Source organism: Chelonia mydas, chromosome 13 (genome assembly GCF_015237465.2).
Source record: "Chelonia mydas isolate rCheMyd1 chromosome 13, rCheMyd1.pri.v2, whole genome shotgun sequence".
Classification (NCBI taxonomy): Eukaryota; Metazoa; Chordata; order Testudines; family Cheloniidae; genus Chelonia; species Chelonia mydas.
Window position 1 is genome coordinate 39083404 of NC_051253.2, and position 24919 is coordinate 39108322.

The 24919-nt window shown below is 46.6% G+C and overlaps 4 gene segments (V, D, J or C); all 4 read right to left on the reverse strand.

Annotated features, from left to right (window-relative positions):
• Positions 1–551: 551 nt before the first annotated feature.
• On the reverse strand, positions 552–2330 carry LOC119567890. The segment is given in 2 exon segments: positions 552–1859; positions 2151–2330. Coding segments are annotated over 2 exon segments (369 nt in total).
• Positions 2331–2961: 631 nt separating this feature from the next.
• Positions 2962–4072, reverse strand: LOC119563602. The segment is given in 2 exon segments: positions 2962–3676; positions 3955–4072. Coding segments are annotated over 2 exon segments (366 nt in total).
• Positions 4073–7069: 2997 nt separating this feature from the next.
• On the reverse strand, positions 7070–8151 carry LOC122461345. The segment is given in 2 exon segments: positions 7070–7476; positions 7811–8151. Coding segments are annotated over 2 exon segments (366 nt in total).
• A 6564-nt stretch (positions 8152–14715) lies between these two features.
• On the reverse strand, positions 14716–24070 carry LOC119563601. The segment is given in 2 exon segments: positions 14716–16012; positions 23699–24070. Coding segments are annotated over 2 exon segments (366 nt in total).
• Between the last annotated feature and the right edge of the window lie 849 nt (positions 24071–24919).

Here is a 24919-nt window from a genome sequence, read left to right on the forward strand (position 1 = left end):
CCAGAGTGTGCTCTGACTGTTTCCAGCTGGAATAACCAAACATGAACCCTTCAGACCACAGGTGAGAAACCAGGCTGGGGGAAGAGGGAGGAGTTTGGGTGGGGAACTCTTAATAGACACAAGAAATAGACCGGGTTCAGCTTAGTCTGCAGCTGACGTTAGTGGTGATGAGAGGGAGGGAAGAAGGATGGGGTTGTGGTGAAGAAGGCTGAGTTCTAGGAAACCAGAGGTCTCAGTTTCCCATTTCTGCCACAGACTCGCTTAGCGAATCTGGGTAATTGACTGAGTTTCTCTGTGCCTTAGCTCCCCCTCTGTACAGAGGAGTGATAATATTTCTCTACCTGACCACGGGCATTCTGGGGATAAATCCTTTTCCGTCACTCAGATGTTAAAGTGATGGGGATCCTGTAGTATTGACTAGTAATATAGACTGGGATTTAGTCGGGCTCCTAACACGCCTCCTAACTCTCCCCGGCTTTCATGAAAATCCCAGGAGAGATTCGTGGGAGGAATTGTTTAAAATTATTAGTGTGTTCCTTCCACAGCCTTTACTGGCATTCCGGCTGCAAGGGGAGAACATTCAAATTCTGTAGAGCAGTGAAAGGGGTTTCGACTCGCAACACGTATTTGTTCCATTCACCAGCAGATGGCGCTGCTCTGCCATTAGTTCGCCACACCCCACTCCTAGGGAGCATCGCTGTTACCGGTGGGAATTGTGCTTTTTAAAAAACAGTAATACAAAGGCATGTCAGTTACCGAACCAATCAGCCCATCGTATGAGTGTTTCTTCCCTTTGAATACTCAGGTCCCTTTGGCGGCGTGGTGCGCTGTAGCTTCCCCCCATCACGCGCAGCCCAACATATGGAAAAACAGCGAGGAGTCCGGTAGCGCCTTAAAGACTAACCGATTATTTGGGCATAAACTTTCGTTGTTTTTGTGCATACAGACTAACATGGCTACCCCTCTGATACTGGCCAACATACGTATTTTCACCTAATTTTTAAAAATATTTCACCCACATTTTTCCACAAATGGGATTTTAAACAGTATTTTTTTCATATTTGACTCACTCATTTTCACCCTAATTTTACCAGAAATAAGGATTTCGATTTTATTTGTTATCTGGATTTTTATCCGCACATTTCCACACCGCAGTTTAGTACAAATGAGCTTCTTCTTCTTTTTTTTTTCTTTGTTTTTCTTTTTTCTTCTTCTTCTTCTTTTTTTCTTTTTGGTCCCACACTACACACGGAGAGGCCCGCTGGAGAACTGTGGAGGAAAATGTCTAAGATGATTCATGATTTAAGCTCGTGCCCTTTACATTCTCCAAGTGTGACAGTTGAATGTAGCTCTTTAAATAGTTAACTCTTAGAGGGAGCTAGAACAAATAAATTGAGGTCCCCTCGTCATCCCAAAATATGCGGTTGTACAGAGTGGAAGGAGTCCCCTTCGGAGATCTGCAAACAGGATTAATCTCTGAAAATCTAGTGCAGCGGGGAAGGGAGGGTTTTTGTACGGCTCTCCTATGTGACTCTGTCACTGTGCCAGACTCAGGGCGCAGAGATACAGCGCCGTGTCTGCCGGCTCCAGGGCTGTGATGTTCAGAACTGTGGAGCTGTCATCAACCTGGGAAGAAAACCTCTTCTTGGCGAAACCTGCGGTATCACTCCGACCTCTGGCCTGCTTCACTCCTCTCCAGAGAATGTACTGCGGGGCTTGGTTGGGAAACTGGCGGTACCAGTAGAGATAGACGTAGCCGGTAGAGCTGGTCTCATAAGAACAAGTGAGGGTCACAGCGTCTCCTTCTCTTCCAGAGAGGTGGGGTTCCCTGGACTGGACCGAGTCCCCCAGCACAGCACCTGCAACAAAACAATGGCATTTAAGGGCATCATTTCACGTGTATCTGACCCGCAGAGGTGCGTTGCGGTGTAAGACTGGCCATTTCGAAGAATCCTAAGGGGTTTATGCGCCCGATGGCGTTTAAAATAAGGTTAGGGCTAGAGTAAAGGCAGGTATTTAGCACTGCCGTTCCATGTCGGGTTCGGTTTAGGGTTTCAGGGTCAGGGGGAGAGTCAGGTTCCAGATAAGGTTGAAGGGTAAGTCGGACTTTTAACTTCCTTCGACTATCTCAGAAACCCCAGCCTGTTTACCTAGGTGATTAAATAGCCAAATGCTGAATATATAATACGTCTCCATGATTTTTTTCCTATTGTGACGAAGTGGGACGCTCCAGATACCGCGGCTAAGAGGAATCTAAACTTCACGGCTCTTCAGGCAGCTACAACTGACTGGGTGGCGGGCGAGGTTCATGAGAAACCTGCCTAGTGGAGGCGGGAGGGTTTTGGGGGGAAACTCTTAACAGACACAGGAAACGCGGTGAGTTGTGCTCAGTCTGCAGCTGACAAAGGGATGACACTGCGGTAAGAAGAGTGAGCTGGTGGCTAAAGCTCTTGGCTGGGATAGAGGAACCCTGGCTTCGATTCCCAGCTCTGCTACAAAGCCCCGTCTCTGACCTTGGGCAAGCCAGTTGATATCTTTCTGCTGCTTCCTTTCCCTACCTGTACAAGACAGGAATAGGACCATCTTTCCCTCACGGCTCCATCGTGAGGTTGGATGATTTGAGGCGCTCAGATATCATTCAGAAGCCCATACAAGAAAATAGATTTTTTTAGCAAGGAAGTCTGGAATGTTCAAAGAGAAGTTAAGAGTTAGGTGCCTAATTCACCTGGGTTCCTTTGAACTTCGTCGCCGTATTTTTAGAACAATTATTTTAATGCTTGTCTCTTTCTATAGTTCTGTGTGTGTGCGTGTGTGTTTCCTCCTGGTTAAAATATTTTTTGCCATAGATTATCAAACCTCTGTTTGCCCCCAACATACATACCAGCATTCCTTTAATCTAGGTTATTATTTAAAAGTAGTGCAAGGAAACAAACCACGCTAACATACACGTTTTCTTTTATGTTACCTAGCAAAACTAAGGCTGACAGAGGATGGGCGAGGATGGTGTCCCTGGAGCCTGTTTGTCAGAAGCTGGAAATGGGCAACAGGGGATGGATCACTTGATGATTACCTGTTCTGTTCACTCACTCTGGAGCACCTGGCATTAGCCACTGTCGGATACTGAGCTAGAAGGACCATTGGTCTGACCCAGTATAGCCCTTCTTATGTCTGCACAGGAATTTGCTTGTGGGAGGAATCGGAAGATACACCTTGACACCACCAAAACTACTCCAAATGCTGAATTTCATCACAGTATAGCAAATCTGCCAAGGGCCCCTGCTTCCAGCCTCAATGTACCTAACCGCAACTGCAATAAGGCTGGAAGGGTTTTTGTACAGCTCTGCCATATGGCTCTGTCACTGTGCCCTCTGCAGGGCGCAGTAAGACATCGCTGTATCTGTCGGCTCCAGGACTGGGATGTTCAGAAGGGTGGAGCTGTCATCAGCCTGGGAAGAAAACCTCTCCTGGGCGAAATCTGCAGTATGATCATACGTGTTTCCCTTGCCTCCTCTCTGCTCAATGTACTGCGGGGCTCGGTTGGGATACTGGCGGTACCAGTAGAGAGACAGGGAATAGGGATAGCTGGTAGTGTAGGAGCAACTGAGGGCCACATGGTCTCCTTCTGTTCCAGACATTTGGGGGTCCTTGGACTGGACCGAGTCACCCAGCACCACACCTGCAACACAAGGATTAACCTAATGGCATCAATTCCATTGCACTTGGCCCACGGAAAGAGTTTCGGGTGTTGCACTTTAGGCGGGCACTTCAAACGCGTTTAAGGGGTTTAGGCGTCTGACACCACGTGAATTGAGGATAGGGTGAGGGGTAGAGTTGTGGGTTAGCGTAGAGGTTTAGAGTTAGCGTTTGGGTTAAGAAAAGCTCTAAAATTAGAGTTGGGTGAGCTTTGGGCGCCTGGTTTCCTTAGGATGCTCTAAAGAGCCCTGGACACCTTACCCAGGTGGATAAACAGCCAAATGCTGATAATGAAACGTGCCTCCATAGTTTGTCTTCTAGCGACCGAATCTGAGGTTCTCAGCTGTTGCTGCTCACAGGAAAATTAACTTCACGCCTCTTAAAACAGTTGTAGAAGGTTCACCAGAAACCAGCCCAAAGGAAGAGGGAGTTGTTCGGGACTTGAAACACGCTGGGTTCAGGTTGGTCTGTAGCTGACAGCAAGCTAGCGAGGGAAGGTTGGGTTTGTGGTTAGAACCCTGCTTGGAGATCTGGTTTCCAGCTACGCCACAGTCTCTGCATGACTTTAGACAAGTCTCTCAATAGCTCTGTGCTTCATTTTCCCTGCAAGGTGATCGTCATATTTCTCTAGCTCATTTTGGCATTGTGAGTATAAATATCTCGAGTCACTCCGATCCTATTGTAATTGGGGGTCACATTCGCACACATAGCTGTAATAGGAATGAAGTCTGGGGCTCTCAAAGGAGAAATTTAATGGGATTTTCGTGCCTAACTCCCTTAGCCTCCTTTGAGATTCCCAGCCAAAATTCTTGGAAGAATTGTTTTAAATTGCTTTTGTTGACTTCCGATTTAAAACTGAAAATAAGAGTGTATGGAAGGATTTCACATTACAATGCGTATTTATACTTCTCACCACTAGATGGCGGAGAGACAGACGCTTGCCTTAGTTATATTTTTCAACATTGAGGGCAATTAGCCAGTGGAACAATTTACAAAGTGTTGCAACTTTTCAATCAAGGTTGGATTCCCCCCCCTCCGCACCCAAAAGATGCGTTGTTAAACAGACAGGAATTAATTCATGGAAGTACCATGGCCTGTGTTGTGACAGATATAGTGAATTCTTTCAATGCCCTTGAAAAATATTACTGAATTCAGTTTAATATCTTCGGGGGTCCAATGTATTAAATGCAAATTTTACGAATTATTGTGGACGAGGGTTGTATGTAACCTCTCTAGGGGAGAGATGTGATGTGGGAACCGAGTGTTCAAAGGTCTCTATGGAACAAAATGCCAGACCAAAAGAGACTTTGGGAACAAAAAATGTCGAGTGTTTGCCTGGGAAACATCTAGGGGGAGGTGAATGCAAATTCCCCAGCAGACACCCAGCCTCTTGAAGCTCTGGCCTGAGGAGTCGGCCTGTGTCTGATGAGCTATGAGCCAGGCTGGGCAGGGATGGTGTCCCGAGCCGCTATTGGCCAGAAGCTGGGAATGAGGCGACAGGGGGTGGGTCACTTGCTGATTCCCTGTTCTGTTCATTCCCTCTGGGGCACCAGGCATTGGCCACTGTTGGCAGACAGGACACTGGGCTAAAAGCACCTTTGTTCTGACCCAGTCTGGCCGTTCTTATGTTCTCATTACATGCGGGTAAGATTAAAGGCCCAAGCTATATAAAGGAAAGACTAAATTATTTGTTCTGGAACTGTGGCAGTTATGACCCATCCGGAAAAACCCAGCGGTTGTGGGTTTAGAAGGACGGACATTTAGGCTGGAATCAGGGGCTGCTCGTGAGAAGCCTTTTAGCATGTGGGTGGGTTGTTTGTTCTAATGTTTTGTGTTGTTTTTTTCCTGTAATGCTTTCACCCTAGAAATGCATCTGCTGTTTTAGAACCAGCTGCCTGGTAACTTGTGACTGTGGGAATTACGCTGCTCGTCACCTCTGGAGAGAAAGCAAGGTGCAGGAGGCTGGCCTCTTGGGCTGTCTGGCTTGCGGGGGTAACACGGTCTAGGCAGGGAACTGAAGCACTCCATCAGGCAGAGAAGAGAGAGGCGGATGTAGGTGATCAGTGTGGTCCCTTCTGGCTTTATAATCTATGGTTTAGGATTTCTGTTTGCGGGTTCTATGGAAGGAGTCACACCAAACCAACACAATCGTCCCCCTCCTCAAAGAAGTCTGCTGAAACGTGGTGACGTCCTGAGGGCAGCTGCTTTGCGCTTCAGGGCGCGCCTAACCTCCATTGCGCTGCGCCTGGGGAAGGTTACTCAGAAACCCGCCGAGCGGGAGAGGGAGGAGTTTGGGGGCCTCTTAACAGACACAGGAAACAAGCTGTGTTCGGGTGAGTGTGCAGCTGAAATCGCGCGTGGTGCAGGGAAGAAAACTGGGTTTGTAATAAGTCGGTTTCTGCTCTGGGACTGAAGATACGAGGGTTCGCTTCTTAACTCTTTACCACCGACTTCCAGTTTGCTCTGGGACAAGCCAGGAAATGGTTCTGTGCCTCAATTTTCTTATATGTGAAATAACATTTCTCCTCTGCCAGGGGGAATAGGAGGATAAATAGGTTGGGGCTCTCAGTAGTGACTGGGAAAGGGGTTACATAGCTGAAGAGGTTGTTTTTAATTAACTGAAAGCTGAAATTGTCCAAGGAGCGGTGAGAGCAGCTCAAGTCTCCTTTCAATGGTTCAGACTAAATTCTTGAAATAATCATTTCTCTTTGTTTGGCCTGTTCTTCTACAACCGTTGTTGTCTCCCTCGCTTGACATTAAAAGGAAGAGTAGCTAGAAGGATTTCAGATGATAATAAACCTTCATACTTTTTCAGCAGTCCATGCAGCTGCGTTCACGGTCCTTTCCCCCATACACGTGGAAGGCATAGTGTTAATCCTATAGGGACTCCTGAGATTTCTCGAGGCACCCATGTATCTTTGGGTTGGGGCATGAGCATCTTTATCAGCAATCAATGTCTGAGGCTATCATAAAAAATGTAATGGGATGAGGAGCCCAACTCCGTTACCCTCCTTTGAAACGCCCGGCCAGAACTCCTGAAAGAATTATTGCAAATTATTTGCGTCTTTCATCTGCTGCCATTGCTCTCAGCCTCAGCTAAAGTGGAGATCTATAGAGCAGGGAACCAAGTATCAGAGGAGTAGCCAGGGTTAGTCTGTATCTATGATTGTGTAGACCTCTATCATATCCCCCTTAGTCTTCTCTTTTCCAAGCTGAAAAGTCCCGGTCTTATTCATCTCTCCTCATACGGAAGACACTGTTTTAATGCAGCTGTTTGAATAAGAATTTGGCGCTTTGGAGATCTTAGGAAGGATTAATCTGACAGCACCACATCCGAGCCAGAATATGTGTTTTTAACAGTGCAGCGGAACTCCGGAGGGGCTCCGCTTCCAACCTCAATGTGCACAGCATTATCTGCAGCTGGGAAGGGAGGGTTTTTGTTCGGCTCTGCTACGTGGCTGTGTCACTGTGCTCTCTGCAGGGCGCAGTAATACACCGCGCTGTCCGCCAGCTCCAGGGCTCTGATATTCAGAACTGTGGAGTTGTGATCAGCCTGGGAAGAAAACCTCTCCTTGGCAAAATCTGCGGTATCATTGAGATGGCTGGCTGACTTCGCTCCTCTCCAGAGAATGTACTGCGGGGCCTGGTTCGGATACTGACGGTACCAGTAGAGAGAGACATAGCTACCGCCGGTGGTGTAAGAACAGCTGAGTGTCACAGAACCCCCAGCTGATCCAGACACTTCGGGTTCCTTGGACTGGACAGAGTCGCCCAGCGCAGCACCTGCAAGAAGACGAACACATTCGAGGTCATTTCACCTGCAGTTGAGCCGTGGAAATGATTCCACCTGCACTGCAGTTTAAGGGAATTTCAAAAGCGACTAAGGAATTTAGGCCCCTAACTCCATAGGAATTAATGTTATGAGCAGGAGAAGGGTTAGGGTTTAAGGTTAGGTTTAAGGTGAGGGTATGAATGAGGATTTGTTTGGGTTTAGGGTTATAGTGTGAGTGAACTGTTAAATTGTAGCAGTCGCGTTTTGGTTACAGTCTAGGGTAAGGGTTAAGTATGGGGTTAGGTTATGGAGGGTTCCCTTAGGTTGAAATCCCAGCCCAGTTACCTAGGAGGCTGAATATCCAAATGCTGAGAATAAAACACGTCTCCATAGTAACTTCTGTCTGTACCGACCCAGTTTCAAACGCCCAGCTATTGCCGCTGCCTGAGAGGAATACAAACGTCACGTCTGTGAGGGCAGCTACACAGCTGTGGAAAATTTATTAGAAACCGAGGGAGAGAAAGAGGGAGGAGTTTGGGGAGCTCATCGCAGATCTTGTGGGTTCAAGTCAGCTGCAGCTGACCTATCAGTGTGCTTAAGGGGAGGGGGACGGGCTTGTGACTTCCTCTGGGACGCAGAGACCTGCTCTGCCACAGACTCTGTGTGACGATGAGGAATCCTCTGTGCCTCAGTTTCCCTAGCTATGAAAATGAGAGGGTTTTTCCCCAGTTCACATAGGGACTGTTCCTATTTCTTGGTTCACTCAGGTATCATAGGGATTGGTCATGAATATGTTTACCAACAGAAATATCCGGGGTTATCCCCAGAAAAATGTAATGAGATGAGGCGCCCAACTCCGTTAGCCTCCTTTGAAACGCCCGGCCAGAACTCTTGAAAGAATTATTTTTAAATTATGTTCGTCTTTCCCTCTGCTGCCTTTGCCGTCAGCCTGAGTTAAACCGAAAATCTACTCTAAAAGGATTTCAAATGACAAGCTGAGTTTATACTTTTCACCAGCAGGGGGGCGATGCTTTGTCATGTTACACTTCTTGGCTCTCAACATATATTCCTGGGGAAAGGGTCTTGCAATTAGTTTCCAAACAAATCTACCTAAAATGTAAATGTCTCGACAACAGGAGTATTGATTTGACTCTGGGGGAGTTGGTAACTGCAGCTTTACCCCACCACTCAAAGCCGGGTATTTCCAACAAATTTCCCCTTATTTTAACTCGCCTATTTTACCCCCATTTCACCCTACATAAGCAATTAAACAGCCTATTCTCGGTTTTAAAGGACATGTTAATTCCCATTTTATCTCAATTTTATTTGCAACAGTAATGTCTATATATAGTCATTTTGCCTATATTTTACCCCAAAATTTAACCCTTATTTTTACTATAAATGTTCCCCCCCACACACACACACCCCGATACAGGTCAGCTCCTAAGCTAGGGAAAGCGGTATGAATAGCTTTCTAACTAAAGATCATGCCCATTATCTTATACAAGGGCGATATTTAAAATAGCTCTTTAAATAAATATTTAACTGGTAAGGGGAGATGTATTTTTAAGCAGCGTCAGCAATCTCAAGGCGCTGCTGCCCGTTTTAATGCCTGTACCATCCCCTGCAGCAGGGCTGGGAGGGTTTTTGTGCAGCTCTCCTATGTGGCTCTGTCACTGTGCCAGACGTAGGGCGCAGAGATACACCGCCGTGTCTGCCAGCTCCAGGGCTGCGATGTTCAGAACCGTGGAGCTGTCATTAGCCTGCGAAGAAAACCTCCCCTGGGCGAAACCTGCGGTATCACTGGCAGAGCTGACTTCCTTCGTTCCTCTCAGGAGGATGTACTGCGGGGCTCGGTTCGGATACTGACGGTACCAGTAGAGATAGACACCAGCAGTTTAGCTGGTTTCATGAGGGCCATGGTCTCTCCTTCTGACTCGGACACCTCTTGTTCATGGGACCGGATCGAGTCACCCAGCCCCAGCACCGCACCTGTAACAAGACACTCACATGCAAGGACAGCCAGGTGCATTCGCAGGTCTAGGCTGGGAATTTTAAAAGAGACCTGGGGGGTTATCTGCCTAATTTCGAACAAATTAAGGTTAGCGCAAAAATTAAGGTTAAGGATAGCCGGGGCGTTCGGATCTGGGTCAGGGTTAGGATCAGGGTGCAGATTCTGGGTAGAACGGGAGTTGGGAGCCGAATTCCATGACGCGTCTTCCAAAAACCCAAAGCCCAGGTACCTAGTTGATTAAAGACCCAAAGACTGAGAATGAAAGGTGTCTCCGTGGTGCCTAAGACAGCGGCAGCCGGACAAGCTGAGAGGTCTCTGCGAAAAATCTTAAAGGCAACTTCTCGGAACAAGGGCTGGGAGCTGTTACTGCGGGACCAGCTGAGCAGAAGAGGGCGGGGTTCGGGAAATGCGCAACAGACACAGGAAACGTGCTGGGTTCAGATTAGTCGGCAATTGAAGCGCAGATGAGAATCCGTGGGACAAATTCCTTCCACTGCACTTCCTGGAAGATCGGTTTCTGACTTTCTGTCATTTTTTCTTATTCATTTTCCTTTTTATTGTCCTTCTTGTTGCTACTTGGTGAGAACTGAATTAAAGACATTGTGAAAGACTTAAAATCTCTGTGTTGCGTGTCCTGGTTTTGTGGGTGTGGGTGTCTTTCTATCTCTCTCTATTTTGTGCTTGCGCGTGCGTGCGTGTCTGCGTGCTTCTGTTTGTGGTGCCTTTGTGTGTCTATCCCACTGGCCCCATGCTGGTTTACTCCAGCTAGGGTAATCCAGCCCCACTGGGAGTACAGCTGATTGATACCTGTGGTGGATCTGGCCCAGTTGACTCCATCTGGCCCACAGTGATTCACCTCAGTTGAGGAGCAGACCCACTGTGGGTAAACTGAGGTTAATCTGGGGTAACTCAATGGTGAATGAGGCCCAGAAGGCTTCATAGCTGTCAGGCCCTGTGATTCATACCAGACCCACAATCTGGTTTAACCATCTGTCTGGGCCAGGGGATTCTACTCTGCAGTTGTGTTTCTCATGGTGAGAAAGCCAAGGGGGTGGGTGGGTTTTTCTATAGGGCTTCCTATTAAATGTCTCACAGTCTCTTCCACGAGAGCACAGAAATACATCGCCAAGTCCGTCGGCTTTAGCTCTTTAATGGTTAAACTGAAGAATTTTGAGGATTTCCTGAATTGTGCAGAAAACCGTCTCCCGGCTCCATTCTTTTCAGCGTTACTCTCATCTATTCGGAAGAGGAAATCCATCAACCCTGATCGTTGCTGTCTGTACCAAAATAAGTAGTAATTCTTGTATCCAGTGGAGAAAGTACACGCCAGGTTGATAGTCTGTCCCCCCAACTTTGCCAGCTGCCCTTGTGTTCGCATGACATGGCTGTGTCCCTGGCTGAAACCAGGGAAGGAAAGAGGTGCAGGAAAGTTTCACTCTAAGTAAGCATGTAAACCTGTCGCACATCTACAGCCGTTCTCGTGTGAGGAGAACAGAGGCCTTTTAGGACTCAAGGCCTCCCAGAAATGGAAAGACTGTTTTTAGGTATTTTGTACAGAGAGAATGATGCAGGCACAGAATGCCGGATGGGTTTTCTCAGCTTCTAGTAAGGCAGGAGTGAAGTTGGGAATAGAACCCAGGAGTCCTGAGTCCTAATCATCCATGCTCTACCCACTGCAGCATGATCCCCAGTCAGCGCTGGGCATAGGACCCAGGAGTCCTGATTCTCAGTCTAACTGCTCTCATCCCCTAGACTCTCCTCCTCTCCCAGAAGTGGGACTAGAAACCAGGAGGCCAGACCCCCTCCTTTAACCCACTAGACCCCTGCTCCCCTCCGTGAGCTGTGAGCAGAACCCAGGGATCTTGGCTTCTAATTCCACTCCCTGCTCAAACCCATTAGGGAGCAAAAACTTTAATGTTCATTTTTCCCCTTTAGCGGACACTTACTCAAAGATAGAAGTGCTGTTACTGTCCAAAGAAGAATGTCTGAAGCACTCATGCGTAAATATATTGTTTCCAGATCTCCAGGGGGCCCAAGCCACCACAATGATGGGTGCAATACAGGTACCTGGACAGAATAGAATCTTATGGTGAAGTTTCTCTCACAGAAGCAAATCAGAGACATTAAATCTGTGGCAAGACCGTTTAGTCCTCTCCTATAGACCCCAGTTGAAGCCTGTTTCCCATACCATGTAACAGCTAATACCCTCCAGTAGTGTTTACTCTACCCACTATAGCTTTGGCTTGTTCCTGTCAGATGGCATCCTTGTTCTGGTTGGTCTCTTTAGCAGCTCAGTAGAAGCAACTTCGTTCTTTTCCATCTTAGGAGCCAATAGTTCAGCAAGAAACACAAGGCTGAGAGGGTTTCAAAGGCTATTCAAAGACCCTCCCTGCTGACAGCCCAGAAAAAAAATTCTGCCCTGGGTTATTTCTCCAGAGTGAAGCAAAATTACGCCCATTGACTCACGACCTGGGGATCTGTCCCATTGACTCCAATGGAGCTAGGGTGATTTACTCCACCTGGGGTCTGGCCCATTGAATCCAATGTGGAGACCCTGATGTACACCAGGTGATATACACTTTGGCCAGTTTACACTAGTGGAGCATAGCCTGATTCCTACTCGCTGGAGTCTGTCCCCGAAAAAGCAGGCGGAGCTATTCATCGGAATTGTGGTGTGACAGGTACATCTGTCAATACATCTGGCTCATGAGGTTCTGGGTATTTTGGGGGAGGTGGGGGGACGGTTCCTGGAAGAGGGTAACATTTCCACACAGTTTGGGACAGTGCGGTTTCAGTCACACCTACACCGTTTGATTCAAACCCTGCTTGTGGCTTGTTGTATCTTTTTACACTGATTTCTTTTTGTGCCATTTTTGTCTCAGAGTCAAGAGAAAACTGATCACTGGATTTTGTAAAGGCCCCTCTATTAACCCACCCGCAGTGGTAACCTAAGGCCCTCTCAGCTATAGCACAGAAAAATATCACCGAATTGCTTGGTTCTAACTCAGCAATTTTCAGACCGACGTATGTTCCCGCTCGTCTGAAGTCCAGTGAGAACCAATTCCCAGCCCCATTGTGCTCGTTTCCAGCAGACCTTCAGAAGAGGTACTTTGTCTGCCCCCTGCTGTCCAGTTTATACCAATATATGTCATAACCTGTATCTTCAGTCGAGAAAATACAGTCCAGTGTGACAGATTCACTTTGTACCCAGGTTAGCTGTCCTTGTCTTTGGGTGACACTGTTTGTCTCTGTGTCTGTCAGCTGAGGATATCTAAGAGTTTTCCAATAAATGTGATCTATCTATCCATCCCCATACATCCCCCTCTCTGTCTATCTACCTATCCCCACGTACCCTTTCTACCTATCTGTCCTTCCCAGCTCTGCAATATATAACTATTTGTCTGTCTATCTCTGTATTTTTCTCATTTTTTTTTAGAAAGGCTCCAGCTGAGATCTTCAAAGGTGCCCAAGAGATGCGGATACTTTAAAATTGATGGGAACTGGCTGCCCAGATCCGTTGGCAGCTCTGCAAATCCCAGCCTGAATACAGAATGACGTCTTTTCTTAATTTTAAACAGCGTGTGTCTTTGTAAAAGGAGAATAAGTTTCTCCCCTAAACACCACGCAATTTTCAATGCACAGTTCATTGATTTTATTTTTCGCCTGGAATATGTTAACAGCGGGAGCTCTCTGGCCCTTACAAACACATTTTGACTTTCACACTTTTACACATTCATAATGAACATCACAAAAATTGACCTCACCTGTCAAGGTTCCTTCCCCACTCTGAACTACAGATGTGGGGACCTGCATGAAAAATTCCTAAGCTTACTTTTACCAGCTTAGGTCAAAACTTCCCCAAGGTACAAACTATTTTACCTTTTGCCCTTGGACTTATCGCTGTCACCACCGAACATTTAACAGAGAGATAATTTGGAAAGAGTCCGTTTGGAAACATCTTTCCCCCCAAAAAATCGTCCCAAACGTTACACCCCCTTTCCTGGGGAAGGTTTGATAAAAATCCTCACCAATTTGCATAGGTGAACACAGACCCAAACCCTTGGATCTTAAGAACAATGAATAAGCATTTAGTTTCTTACAAGGAGAATTTTAATACAAGTAAAAGTAAAAAGAATCACCTCTATGAAATCAGGATGGTAAATACCTTACAGGGTAATTAGATTCAAAACATAGAGAATCCCTCTAGGCAAAACCTTAAGTTACAAAAAGACACAAAGACAGGAATATCCATTCCATTCAGCACAGCTTATTTTCTCAGCCATTTAAACAAACAGAATCTAACGCATACCTAGCTAGATTACTTACTCAGTTCTAAGACTCCATTCCTGTTCTGTCCCCAGCAAAAGCATCACACAGACAGACCCAGACTGTTTGTTTCTCCCCCCTCCAGCTTTGAAAGTATCTTGTCTCCTCATTGGTCATTGTGGTCAGGTGCCAGCAAGGTTATCCTAGCTTCTTAACCCTTTACAGGTGAAAGGGTTTTTCCTCTGACCAGGAGGGATTTTAAAGGTGTTTACCCTTCCCTTTATATTTAGGACAACACCTGGCAACAACAGTAGAATATAGAGCTGTACTAGTAGACACCTCATGCTCGCTCCAGCTTCAATTAACCTCGAGCTCACTTGGTGTCTGCAACGAGCAAGACAAGATTTCTCCCGCTTATGTTAATTTATTTGTTGTTTCCTTTATCTATTTTTAATGACTGCGAATGAAGTAAACACGAGCCCTGCTTTTTCTGTAAGCCCCACTTCAATTTCCTTCCCGCCTTGTGACGTTAAAGCTGTTGTACTGTACATAGCAACAAAATACAAAGTCAAAGGTGGTTAATATGCAGGTCTGCAGCGCCCCCCAGTAGACCTGTGCCTCACCCCAGCCGTGCATCACGATGTGATCCCACCACTCAGTGCTTGTTTCCCAAGCCCAAAAGCGGGGTTCCATGGTAGTGAGCATGTCCCTGAATGCCACAAGCAATCTCATGTCAAAGCTACTACATGTGGTGAGATCAACATGGCACTCCTCTTGCCTTTGTAGTTTAAGGAATAACTCCACGGCCACTTGTGAAGTGTTGGTTAGTACAAGCAGCATCCTGGTCAACAGCTCGGGATCCATTCCTGCAGCCAGAAAGAAGCAGAGCCTGCAGCACACAAACCATTGAAAGATGGCACCAAATGGGGACGGAAGCACAGGGACTGATGGGATGTGAAGCAATACACCACGGGGCATTGGGACAGGACCCAGGATGTCCCTTGGTCCCCTCCGCCTTCCCACAAGTCTTAGCAGCAAAAGAGAAAGAGGTGCTCTGTGGGACAGCTGCCCAGAGTGCACCGCTCTGAAAAGCGCTGTGAATGCTGCCAGTGTGAACACGCTGTCGTGCAGGCAGCTGTCGGTGTGAACACACCACTGCAGTTTTCTTTCTGCGCTCTCTGAGCGGCGCTGTAACTTTGCAAGATTCTAGTCCCTGCTCTACCAAAGACTATCTGTGTGACCTTGGGTGGGTGACTTGTTAGTTCTCTGTGCTTCAGGACCTCATCCCCAAAATGAAGATCATGGTGCTGCCTTATATCACGGAAACGATGTGAAAATAAATACATTTTATGGGGCTGTGAGGTGCCCAGTAAAAGGTATATTTGTCTACACTTATCATTCTATAGCGCTTTAACTTGCTCTAACCCCTGAAAAATCACCCCCACACACACACACCCAGAGCAGCAAGTTTGAGCGCCACCACACTCACACATCAAAGCGCTGTCACGGGAGCGCTTGCAATTCTGTAGTTAATTTTTGAAAATGTTTTCCTGAAAGCAGGACTTGTGAGATGACATTCTCTGACCTGTGCTATGCAGGAGTCAGATTCGATCAGATCGGTGCCTTCTGGTTTTTAAAATCTGTCAATCTATTATATCCATCCTTGTTCATTTTTAATGGTAATCTGCTGTTCAAAACCCGAAATCAGATTAAAACGCTGAGACCAAGTATTTCCTAGCACACAGTTGGAAATTGACGGTCATGGTGATGGCACCTAGACAATAAAACTGAGATCTGGGCCGGCCCTGTCAGGCAGGGGGCTGCACAGACACCTAGTGAGGGACAGCTCCTGCTTCAAAGGTTTTTCAAACTCAACAGCCAAGACAGATGGGGAAGAATGCAAGTGAGGGATGTGGGAGGGTTTTTGTGCAGCTGTCTCCGGGGACTCTCTCACTGTGTCTCATTCAACGCACAATAATACACAGCTTCGTCCGCCAGCTCCAGCTCTGCGATGGTCAGAACTGTAGAAGTGGCGTTCGTGTCAGCAGTGAACCTCCTCCGGGCAAAATCTGCGTGGTCACTGATGGTGCTTCCCTTCGCGCCTCTCTGGAGAATGTACTGAGGGGCTTGGCGGGGGCTCTGGCGGTACCAGTGGAGAGAGACACCGCTATAGCTGGTGCTGTAGGAGCAGCTGAGTGCCACAGCGTCTCCTTCTATGACAGACACGTGGGGTTCAATGGATTGGATTGAATTGCCCGACACAGCACCTGCAACAAAACGAAATACACCCGATAGATGGGGGGAGTGTGGATGGGGCTAGATAGAGGGGATGTGTAGACAGAAACAGGGGGTGTGTGGGGATAGACACATAGATAGAGAGGGTGTATGGGGAGGGAGGGATAGATAGATTAGATTAGATAGTCTGAACGCACTCTTCTGAGAGAGAGAGAGTGAGACAGACAGACAGACGGAGAAAGGCGGACTGAGGGAAAGAAAGAGACAGCTGGTAGAAAGATAATTAAGGATGCAACTTGGTATGAGACAGATTCATAAGCAGTGAGGCAAGTTGCCCGAACAAAGCTAAAACAACAATTACCTGGACACCGAGTCGCTAGGAAGAGGCTCAGAAGCAAACACTTGTTCATTGTTTGAGACAAGAGGCCCCCGGTAGTTCCACTGAGAGGCGTTCAGACCTCCACACTCTGCAGAAAGCGCCTCGAATGTTAAAACCTGACCCAGATTCTGCCTTACCCCTCTCTGGGGCGGATCTGGACACACAGCTTCCCAGGAAGCAAAGGGTGCTGGGGTTTGCGGCTGACCTCACTGTAACATCATGTTTACTTCCTTCTCCCAATTCACCTGGGGATCTCCCCCCACATCCCACGTCTAGAAAAAGTCCTGGTTTGTTGCTGTTTGTTTGTTTGTAATTGTCAGGGTATAGGAAAGAGATTGAGCTCTCTGGTGACCTCAGGTGCATTTAGTCAGCGCTCTGTTTTCTCGTTAATAGGTAACTGAGAAAACTAAGAAAGAAAGAAAGAAAGAAAGAAAGAAAGAAAGAAAGAAAGAAAGAAAGAAAGAAAGAAAGAAAGAAAGAAAGAAAGAAAGAGAGAGGACTGGCAGCAGATCCAGTGTCTGGGAATCCTAAAGAGCACAGCTGGCCTGCAGTGGACAACAGGCAGCTGGCCTGACTCGCAGACAACACACCCAGATTGGCTGGAAGAGTCAGCAGACCAGCTCTTAAACCCAGCAGCAGCAACAGTCCAGGAGTTGCCCAAATCCTTTCCCAGGGCTGCTACTTTAGCTTCTGGGCCGGCTTGTTCCAGCCCTGCTCCTACCCTGGGCCTCAGCTCCAGGCCTCACTTTGGCTTTGCCCCTTGGCTCTGTCTTCTGGATGCTCACTCCGTCTCTAACCCCTGGGCTGCCTGCCCACATCCTGCTCACAGACAGACAGACATTGGCTTTGCTAGAACTACAATGCCTTTCACTAGATAAGGATCTGGAGCACTGGAGTTGTCTCAGGCTTCCGTTGCTGTGAAAGAGACCAGAATCTGACCCAGTGGTTTTTGGCAGGTGTTTCCTAATTCAGAACATTTGGTAACCAATTTCTCAAGGAAAATTTTTGCAAAGGCAACAAATATGGTATTAAAACATTACAAATGTCTGCATGTAACTACCCTTGTAAATATCACTGAGATAATAAGTAGTCATGCTTGGTCAAGAGGAGCTTGGTGGTATAATATTATACAGGGATAGAGACTGAAAATATTAAATAATCATTTATATCGTCAGCATTTTAAACTAAAATCCTGACCCAGTGAAGCCCTTAAACCCATTTAATTTTTTAAGCAACGTGTGTGTAGCCCATTTATTTCCGCAAGACTAAAGCAGGTGCCTACCTGTTTTCCCGGATTGGGTCCAAGAATCTAGGAGCAGACAGAGTAGTAAACAATGAGCAACACATGAAGGTGGGCCATTTCCAGCATAAATCCAAGTTTAACCAGAACGTCTGGGGGGTGGGGGGGGTGGGTAGGAAAGAACAAGGGGAAATAGGCTACCTTGCATAATGACTTAGCCACTCCCAGTCTCTATTTAAGCCTAAATCCAATTTGCAAATGAATTCCAATTCAGCAGTTTCTCGCTGGAGTCTGGATTTGAAGTTTTTTTGTTGTAAGATAGCGACCTTCATGTCTGTGATTGCGTGACCAGAGAGATTGAGGTGTTCTCCGACTGGTTTATGAATGTTATAATTCTTGACATCTGATTTGTGTCCATTTATTCTTTTACCTAGAGACTGTCCAGTTTGACCAATGTACATGGCAGAGGGGCATTGCTGGCACATGATGGCATATATCACATTGGTGGATGTGCAGGTGAACGAGCCTCTGATAGTGTGGCTGATGTTGTTAGGCCCTGTGATGGTGTCCCCTGAATAGATATGTGGGCACAGTTGGTAACGGGCTTTGTTGCAAGGATAGGTCCCTGGGTTAGTGGTTCTGTTGTGTGGTATGTGGTTGTTGGTGAGTATTCGCTTCAGGTTGGGGGGCTGTCTGTAGGCAAGGACTGGCCTGTCTCCCAAGATTTGTGAGAGTGTTGGGTCATCCTTCAGGATAGGTTGTAGATCCTTAGTAATGCGTTGGAGGGGTTTTAGTTGGGGGCTGAAGGTGATGGCTAGTGGCGTTCTGTTATTTTCTTTGTTGGGCCTGTCCTGTAGTAGGTGACTTCTGGGAACTCTTCTGGCTCTATCAATCTGTTTCTTCACTTCCGCAGGTGGGTATTGTAGTTGTAAGAATGCTTGATAGAGATCTTGTAGGTGTTTGTCTCTGTCTGAGGGGTTGGAGCAAATGCGGTTGTATCGCAGAGCTTGGCTGTAGATGATGGACCGTGTGGTGTGGTCAGGGTGAAAGCTGGAGGCATGTAGGTAGGAATAGCGGTCAGTAGGTTTCCGGTATAGGGTGGTGTTGATGTGACCATCGTTTATTAGCACTGTAGTGTCCAGGAAGTGGATCTCTTGTGTGGACTGGACCAGGCTGAGGTTGATGGTGGGATGGAAATTGTTGAAATCATGGTGGAATTCCTCAAGGGCTTCTTTTCCATGGGTCCAGATGATGAAGATGTCATCAATGTAGCGCAAGTAGAGTAGGGGCGTTAGGGGACGAGAGCTGAGGAAGGTTTGTTCTAAATCAGCCATAAAAATGTTGTCATACTGTGGGGCCATGCGGGTACCCATAGCAGTGCCGCTGATTTGAAGGTATACATTGTCCCCAAATGTAAAATAGTTATGGGTAAGGACAAAGTCACAAAGTTCAGCCACCAGGTTAGCCGTGACATTATTGGGGATACTGTTCTTGATGGCTTGTAGTCCATCTTTGTGTGGAATGTTGGTGTAGAGGGCTTCTACATCCATAGTGGCCAGGATGGTGTTATCAGGAAGATCACCGATGGATTGTAGTTTCCACAGGAAGTCAGTGGTGTCTCGAAGGTAGCTGGGAGTGCTGGTAGCGTAGGGCCTGAGGAGGGAGTCTACATAGCCAGACAATCCTGCTGTCAGGGTGCCAATGCCTGAGATGATGGGGCGCCCAGGATTTCCAGGTTTATGGATCTTGGGTAGCAGATCGGGGTTTCAGGGGTGTGTCTGTGCGGATTTGCTCTTGTGCTTTTTCAGGAAGTTTCTTGAGCAAATGCTGTAGATGCTTTTGGTAACCCTCAGTGGGATCAGAGGGTAAAGGCTTGTAGAAAGTAGTGTTGGAGAGCTGCCGAGCAGCCTCTTGTTCATATTCCGACCTATTCATGATGATGAACAGCACCTCCTTTGTCAGCCTTTTTGATTATGATGTCAGAGTTGTTTCTGAGGCTGTGGATGGCATTGTGTTCTGCACGGCTGAGGTTATGGGGCAAGTGATGCTGCTTTTCCACAATTTCAGCCCGTGCACATCGGCGGAAGCACTCTATGTAGAAGTCCAGTCTGCTGTTTCGACCTTAATTAATAATTATTATTCAGCACGTCTTAAAACATTTTTCTAGCCATGGTTCACAGTGATCTTTCAAAACCTGCCTGCTGCAAAATCTTGAGTTGGACTGTAGTGCCTAACGCTCTTAGGCCACTTTGTGGGCCCCAGACTATCCTCCTAAGAGAGGAGGGATGGTCCACTGGTCACAGTTCTGGGCAACTGCATCTATATTCCCCCTCCATGTTCCAGGCACCCCTCCCCAGCTTCTGGTTCCACAGCGGTTAACTTTCTTGGAGAGAAACGTGTGTGTCTCTCTCTCCTCACCAGGGTATTTCCAGGCAGTGCAGCTCCCTGCCTACACTGTGATGTCCCCAGTTACACAGACTGCCCAAGCACGCCAGCACCTCTGCTTTGCTTTCTCTTCTAAGGTAATTTCCTGAAGTTTTAAATTACCACACCGCTTTTTTTCTAAGCAAGCACACTTTATTCTTAAGGTAAAATCATTGCTGAGAAAATGTATTAACAGTAACTAAGGAGCCTACACACAAGCTAATAAGTTTACCAGTGATCTCTCTCTCTCACTCCTCACACACACACCCCCACACCCCTACAAGGGCTCTGGCAAGTCATTCTGTCTAATCCTCCCCTAAGGAGTGGTACTCCCCATTGGACAGAAGGGGCCTGTCTGTTTGCTTGATCAGGAAAAAAGGCCCTGAGTCAGTTTTAATCTCAGGATGTTTATTAAAAATCCACTCTCTGTGGGCTGGGGTGCACTGCATCCAGCTTGAACCAGTGCCTGCACGTCTCCCCAGGAGATGGTGCATACTGGGATGTGTTAGAAGCTGAGAGAATTTGCCTCATCACTTCCTAACACCCCCATTGTTCTCATGTCCCAAGGGAGCTGTCCTCTCCCTCCCCCAGTGAATTGCATACAATCCCTGGCCCGCAGTGAGGCATACATTTAATAAGTAAGATCTCCCAAAAAACGTAAAAAAATGGCATATATCTCACAGAGTGCACTAGCCTGGGACAGTGGAAATCTGGGTTAAGTTCCCTGTTCTTCCACAGATTCCCCATTTGACCTCGGATAAGTCATTTAGGGTCAGATTTTCAAAAGCTTTTAGACACCTAAAGATACAACCAGGTTCCTAGTGTAGCTTTTAAAGGTGCCTAACACACATTGCCTTAGGCTCCCTTCAAACATCCTTTCCACAATTATTACAGTTTTTGAGGATCACAATGGCTAGGGACAGGGTCTACTTCTCCATGACGGTTTATAATTTTCTTCCAGGGTCTTCTTCCTTGAGTCTCTTACAAACTTCATCTAAGCTGAGAGATTTTAACTTTCTCACTTCTATGGCATAGACAGATTTCCAAGGTGGATTTCCCCGCATTTCCCTTCCTTACCTGTTCCTAGCTCCTGCTCAGTGAAATATCTCCTGACAGCTCTTCTCTGTAAAACAGTCACACACACACGCACACTGAAGGATTCTATTACTGAGTAGGAGGATGTGTAGAACCCTTCAGTCATGGACCAACACCCCATGGTCCAGGCGCTGTACAAATATAAAACAAAAGAATCCCTGTCCCAAACTCTCACAATCTGAGTATAAGACAAGAGACAACAGGAGGAGACAGATGGGGTGGGGGGAGAGTGGGGCCCCATTGTACTAGGTCCTGTGCAACCTCTTAATGCTACCCCTGCCTCAAAGAGTTTGCAGAGGAGAGAGAAAAGATACAGGGGACAATTTAATGTGAGGGAAGGGAGGGTTTTTTGCACAGCTCTGTGATGAGACTTTGTCATTGGGCCCTCTGCAGGGTGCAGTAATATAGCGCTGTGTCTGCCAGCTCCAAGACTGTGAAAGTCACAACTGTAGAGGTGTTATTAGCCTGGGGAGTAAATCTCTTCTTGGCAAACTCTGCAAAATCCCGGACGGAGCTGTATGCCTTGGCACCTGTTCGGAGAACGTACTGCGGGCCTTGGTCAGGAAACTGACGGTACCAGTAGAGATAGACATCAGAGTAGCTGGTATTGTAAGAACAGCTGAGTGTCACATTGTCCCCTTCTCCTCTAGGCACTTTGGGTTTATTGGACTGGATCGATTCACCCCCCACAGCACCTGCCACAAGAAATATACCCTTTATATACCATCAGAGTGCCCAACCTAAACAGAGAGAGAGAGAGAGAGAGAGAGAGAGAGAGAGAGAGAGAGAGAGAGAGAGAGAGAGAGAGCGAGAGCGTATGGAAGGAAAGAATGGTGAGAGACGGAGATAAAAATACAGATACACAGAAAAGGAGAGAGTACTGCAAACCAAAGGGAGGGAGGAAGGATAGTTGAATGCAGTGGTTTCTGTTTGAGAGAAAGACCAGAAAGTTTACTTAGCAATGGGACGGGCTGCCTGACCAAAGCCAAAATCACAATTACCTGGGCACAGAGTAACTATAGGAAAGCTTAGAATCAAACAGGGGCCCATGTTTCCAGCAAGGCGGACCCTGTTTTGAGTTTGACAAGGAGGCAGTGAAAGTACAACAGGAAAGAACAGGATTATTGACTTAACTGTTAGAAACTCACCCAGACTCCTCTCTGAAAAGTCAATAGGGGGCGGATCTGACCCCAAGGCCCAAACCCAGAGGAAATGAGGGGTGGAGAGTGGTGTTTGCTAACGATTTCTCTGTGAAACCGTCTGTTTCCTGGCTCTTTCATTCACTCCAGTTTTCAAAACGCTTTGTTTGTGGCTGTGAGTATGCCTATCGCTATGCAATAGATACCCGGTTTAGACATGAAGTGGGCTTCTGTGCCTCACAGGGGAACCAGAGAGACACTGGCTTGTATAAGAAGCTGGGCAAACAGGAAGACTGAAGGACAGAAAGAGAGACATGGGTGGATGGATGGTGATTTCGGTGGAGCTGAAACGCTTCACATCGGCTATTTACCTGTCCCGATAGAGTTAGATCAGAGTGACAGCAGCGATGGGAAGAGAGATCAGAACCTCACCCGGTGTCTTTTACAAATTGCCAGCTGCACGAAATCCGGTTACCAAGTTTGATTTGTTGGTTGGTTTGTTTTACGGACAACAAATATTTTCATTTAAAGGTTGTAAATTCATGAATATGCTAATTCACATAAATATAACTGAGATAATAATGCATCGTCGGACCTGGTTCGTACAGCAGTTTGGCTATAATACCGCACATGGATCGAAAAGGAAACTTCCTCCCAGACGTGGGAAGAGCAGAAGGAACTGAATTTAGCAGAGAAGTTTCATAAAATAGGGTCGGGTAGAAAAACAGTCTCTGCCACCCTCGGTGTGTGTGAGCCCCTCACTCACTTCTTTTATTACCGGAGACGCAGCTCTGCCCCAGTGTGGGTCTCAGAGCACAGTGATACACGGCTCTGTCTTGGAGGGACACAGCCTCAGTCTTCAAGGGAACCATCTTATTATGCTGTAACAAAACAGTTGAGAGTTTTCCAGAGGTGGATGCTCTCTTCTCAGCAGCAGATTTATAGGCTGTCAGGATATGCTGGGGTGCTTGGTTCGGATACTGGTGGTACCAGAAGAGATTCGGGCTGCTCGACATGATGGTGAAATTACACTGTAGTAATACATCGTGTCCCTCCGACACTGTCACCTCCAGAGGAGACTGAAGCACAGAATCACCTTGAACAAACCCTCTAAAGGGAATAAAAGGTCATTAAAGAACTTTCTTTTTTCTTTTCCTTTCTACTATATGTCTGCAATTTCAAGAATAGTTTGTATACAGACCGGTTTCCATTGTTGAACCAAACTTTGTTTTGCAGGAGGACAAAGCTTTCCCCCAGGAATATTGGGTGAAATTTGTTCTGGTAAAAATATTCTGTATTGTTAATAAGTATTGTGTGCCCATAAGGAAGCTGGGTGCCCAACTCTCTTAGACTCTTTTGAAATCCTACCCTGCAATAAAAGGAGTTCTGTAGCTTATAAGTAACATAAATACTAAATTCAGTCAAAGTAAAGATTTCTCACCTGAGTAAACAAGCAGAAGATAGAGCGGTAAAGCCAAGTAGTAAAGCATTTTGCAGCATAAATTTATCGTCTTCTTTTTTTAGGAGTCTTTGGTTAATTATAAAATAATTCTTCCTTTAATATGTTTAAATGTTAATTCCGGTTTTAAATGTTAGATCGGCTCTTTCTGAGGCCAACCCCTCTCTTCCCCGCCCGTCTTATGATGCTGAAGTCACAAGGGGACTTCTGTCAGTCAGTTTGACTCAGATATTGTTATAGAACGAAGTATCTAATGTAATGTGAAACGTCACTATGTGTAAGTCATGGGCGCCCACTAGTGGCTGTAAGAAACCATGAAACAAAATATCAAAATCCAGCAAGAAAGCCACTTCAGAAACCTTTCTGACACCAAAAACGTCTTATTGTTAAATGGAATTTCTCATGCTGCTCCAGTTCAACCACAAAGTACGGGCTGCAAGTAGGAATCGTTGGGGAACAGTCTCTTCCAGGTCTTATGAAGGAGATCAGACTACATGGTCACAGTGCTCCCTTCTGCCCTTAAAATCTGTATGTTTGTCGATATGGCGCTTGGCTCACGCAGAGAGAGCCCCCTTTCCGCTTTAAACTGAGATGATTCCTACCTGCCAGTGCTGACTGACGGGCTTTGGGGAAAAGGTTTGTTTGTAAAGAAGCTATCAACCATCTTCTCACTATTCTTCTCCACATAGAATTTGCCTGCTCTGAGCTCATGATTATGATTGATTATTGACACAACAGCCCCTGTCCCGGACCAGGACCCCCTTATACTAGGCACTGTCCATTAAGTGCATTCTAGGATTCCTGGTCTGAGCGCAAGACTCCATTACGCCAGGCGCTGTACAAACACAAAATTTTAAAAGGATCACTTCCCTAAAGACCTCTCAGCTGTCTCCATGAATTATTGGTTTTGGCAGGTAATTGTATTCATGATTACATAAGCGCCTGCTGTGAAGTTAATTATCAGTGACCTTTGTTTAGGAAAGCACCATTAGTCACTCCCTGAGACTTAACCAGCGGCTTAGATGAATTCCTGGTTATAGGGCCAGAAGGGATTTTAAGTGTTTGTGATGGCTACTGATATGTTATTGTTATAGCTCACTATAGCACCTAGGAACTCCAATGGGAAGCCAAGGGGAAGTAGGCATCTAACCTGGCCAGTCACTCTTGAAAGTCCCACAAACGAGCAGAATTTTAGTGATATTT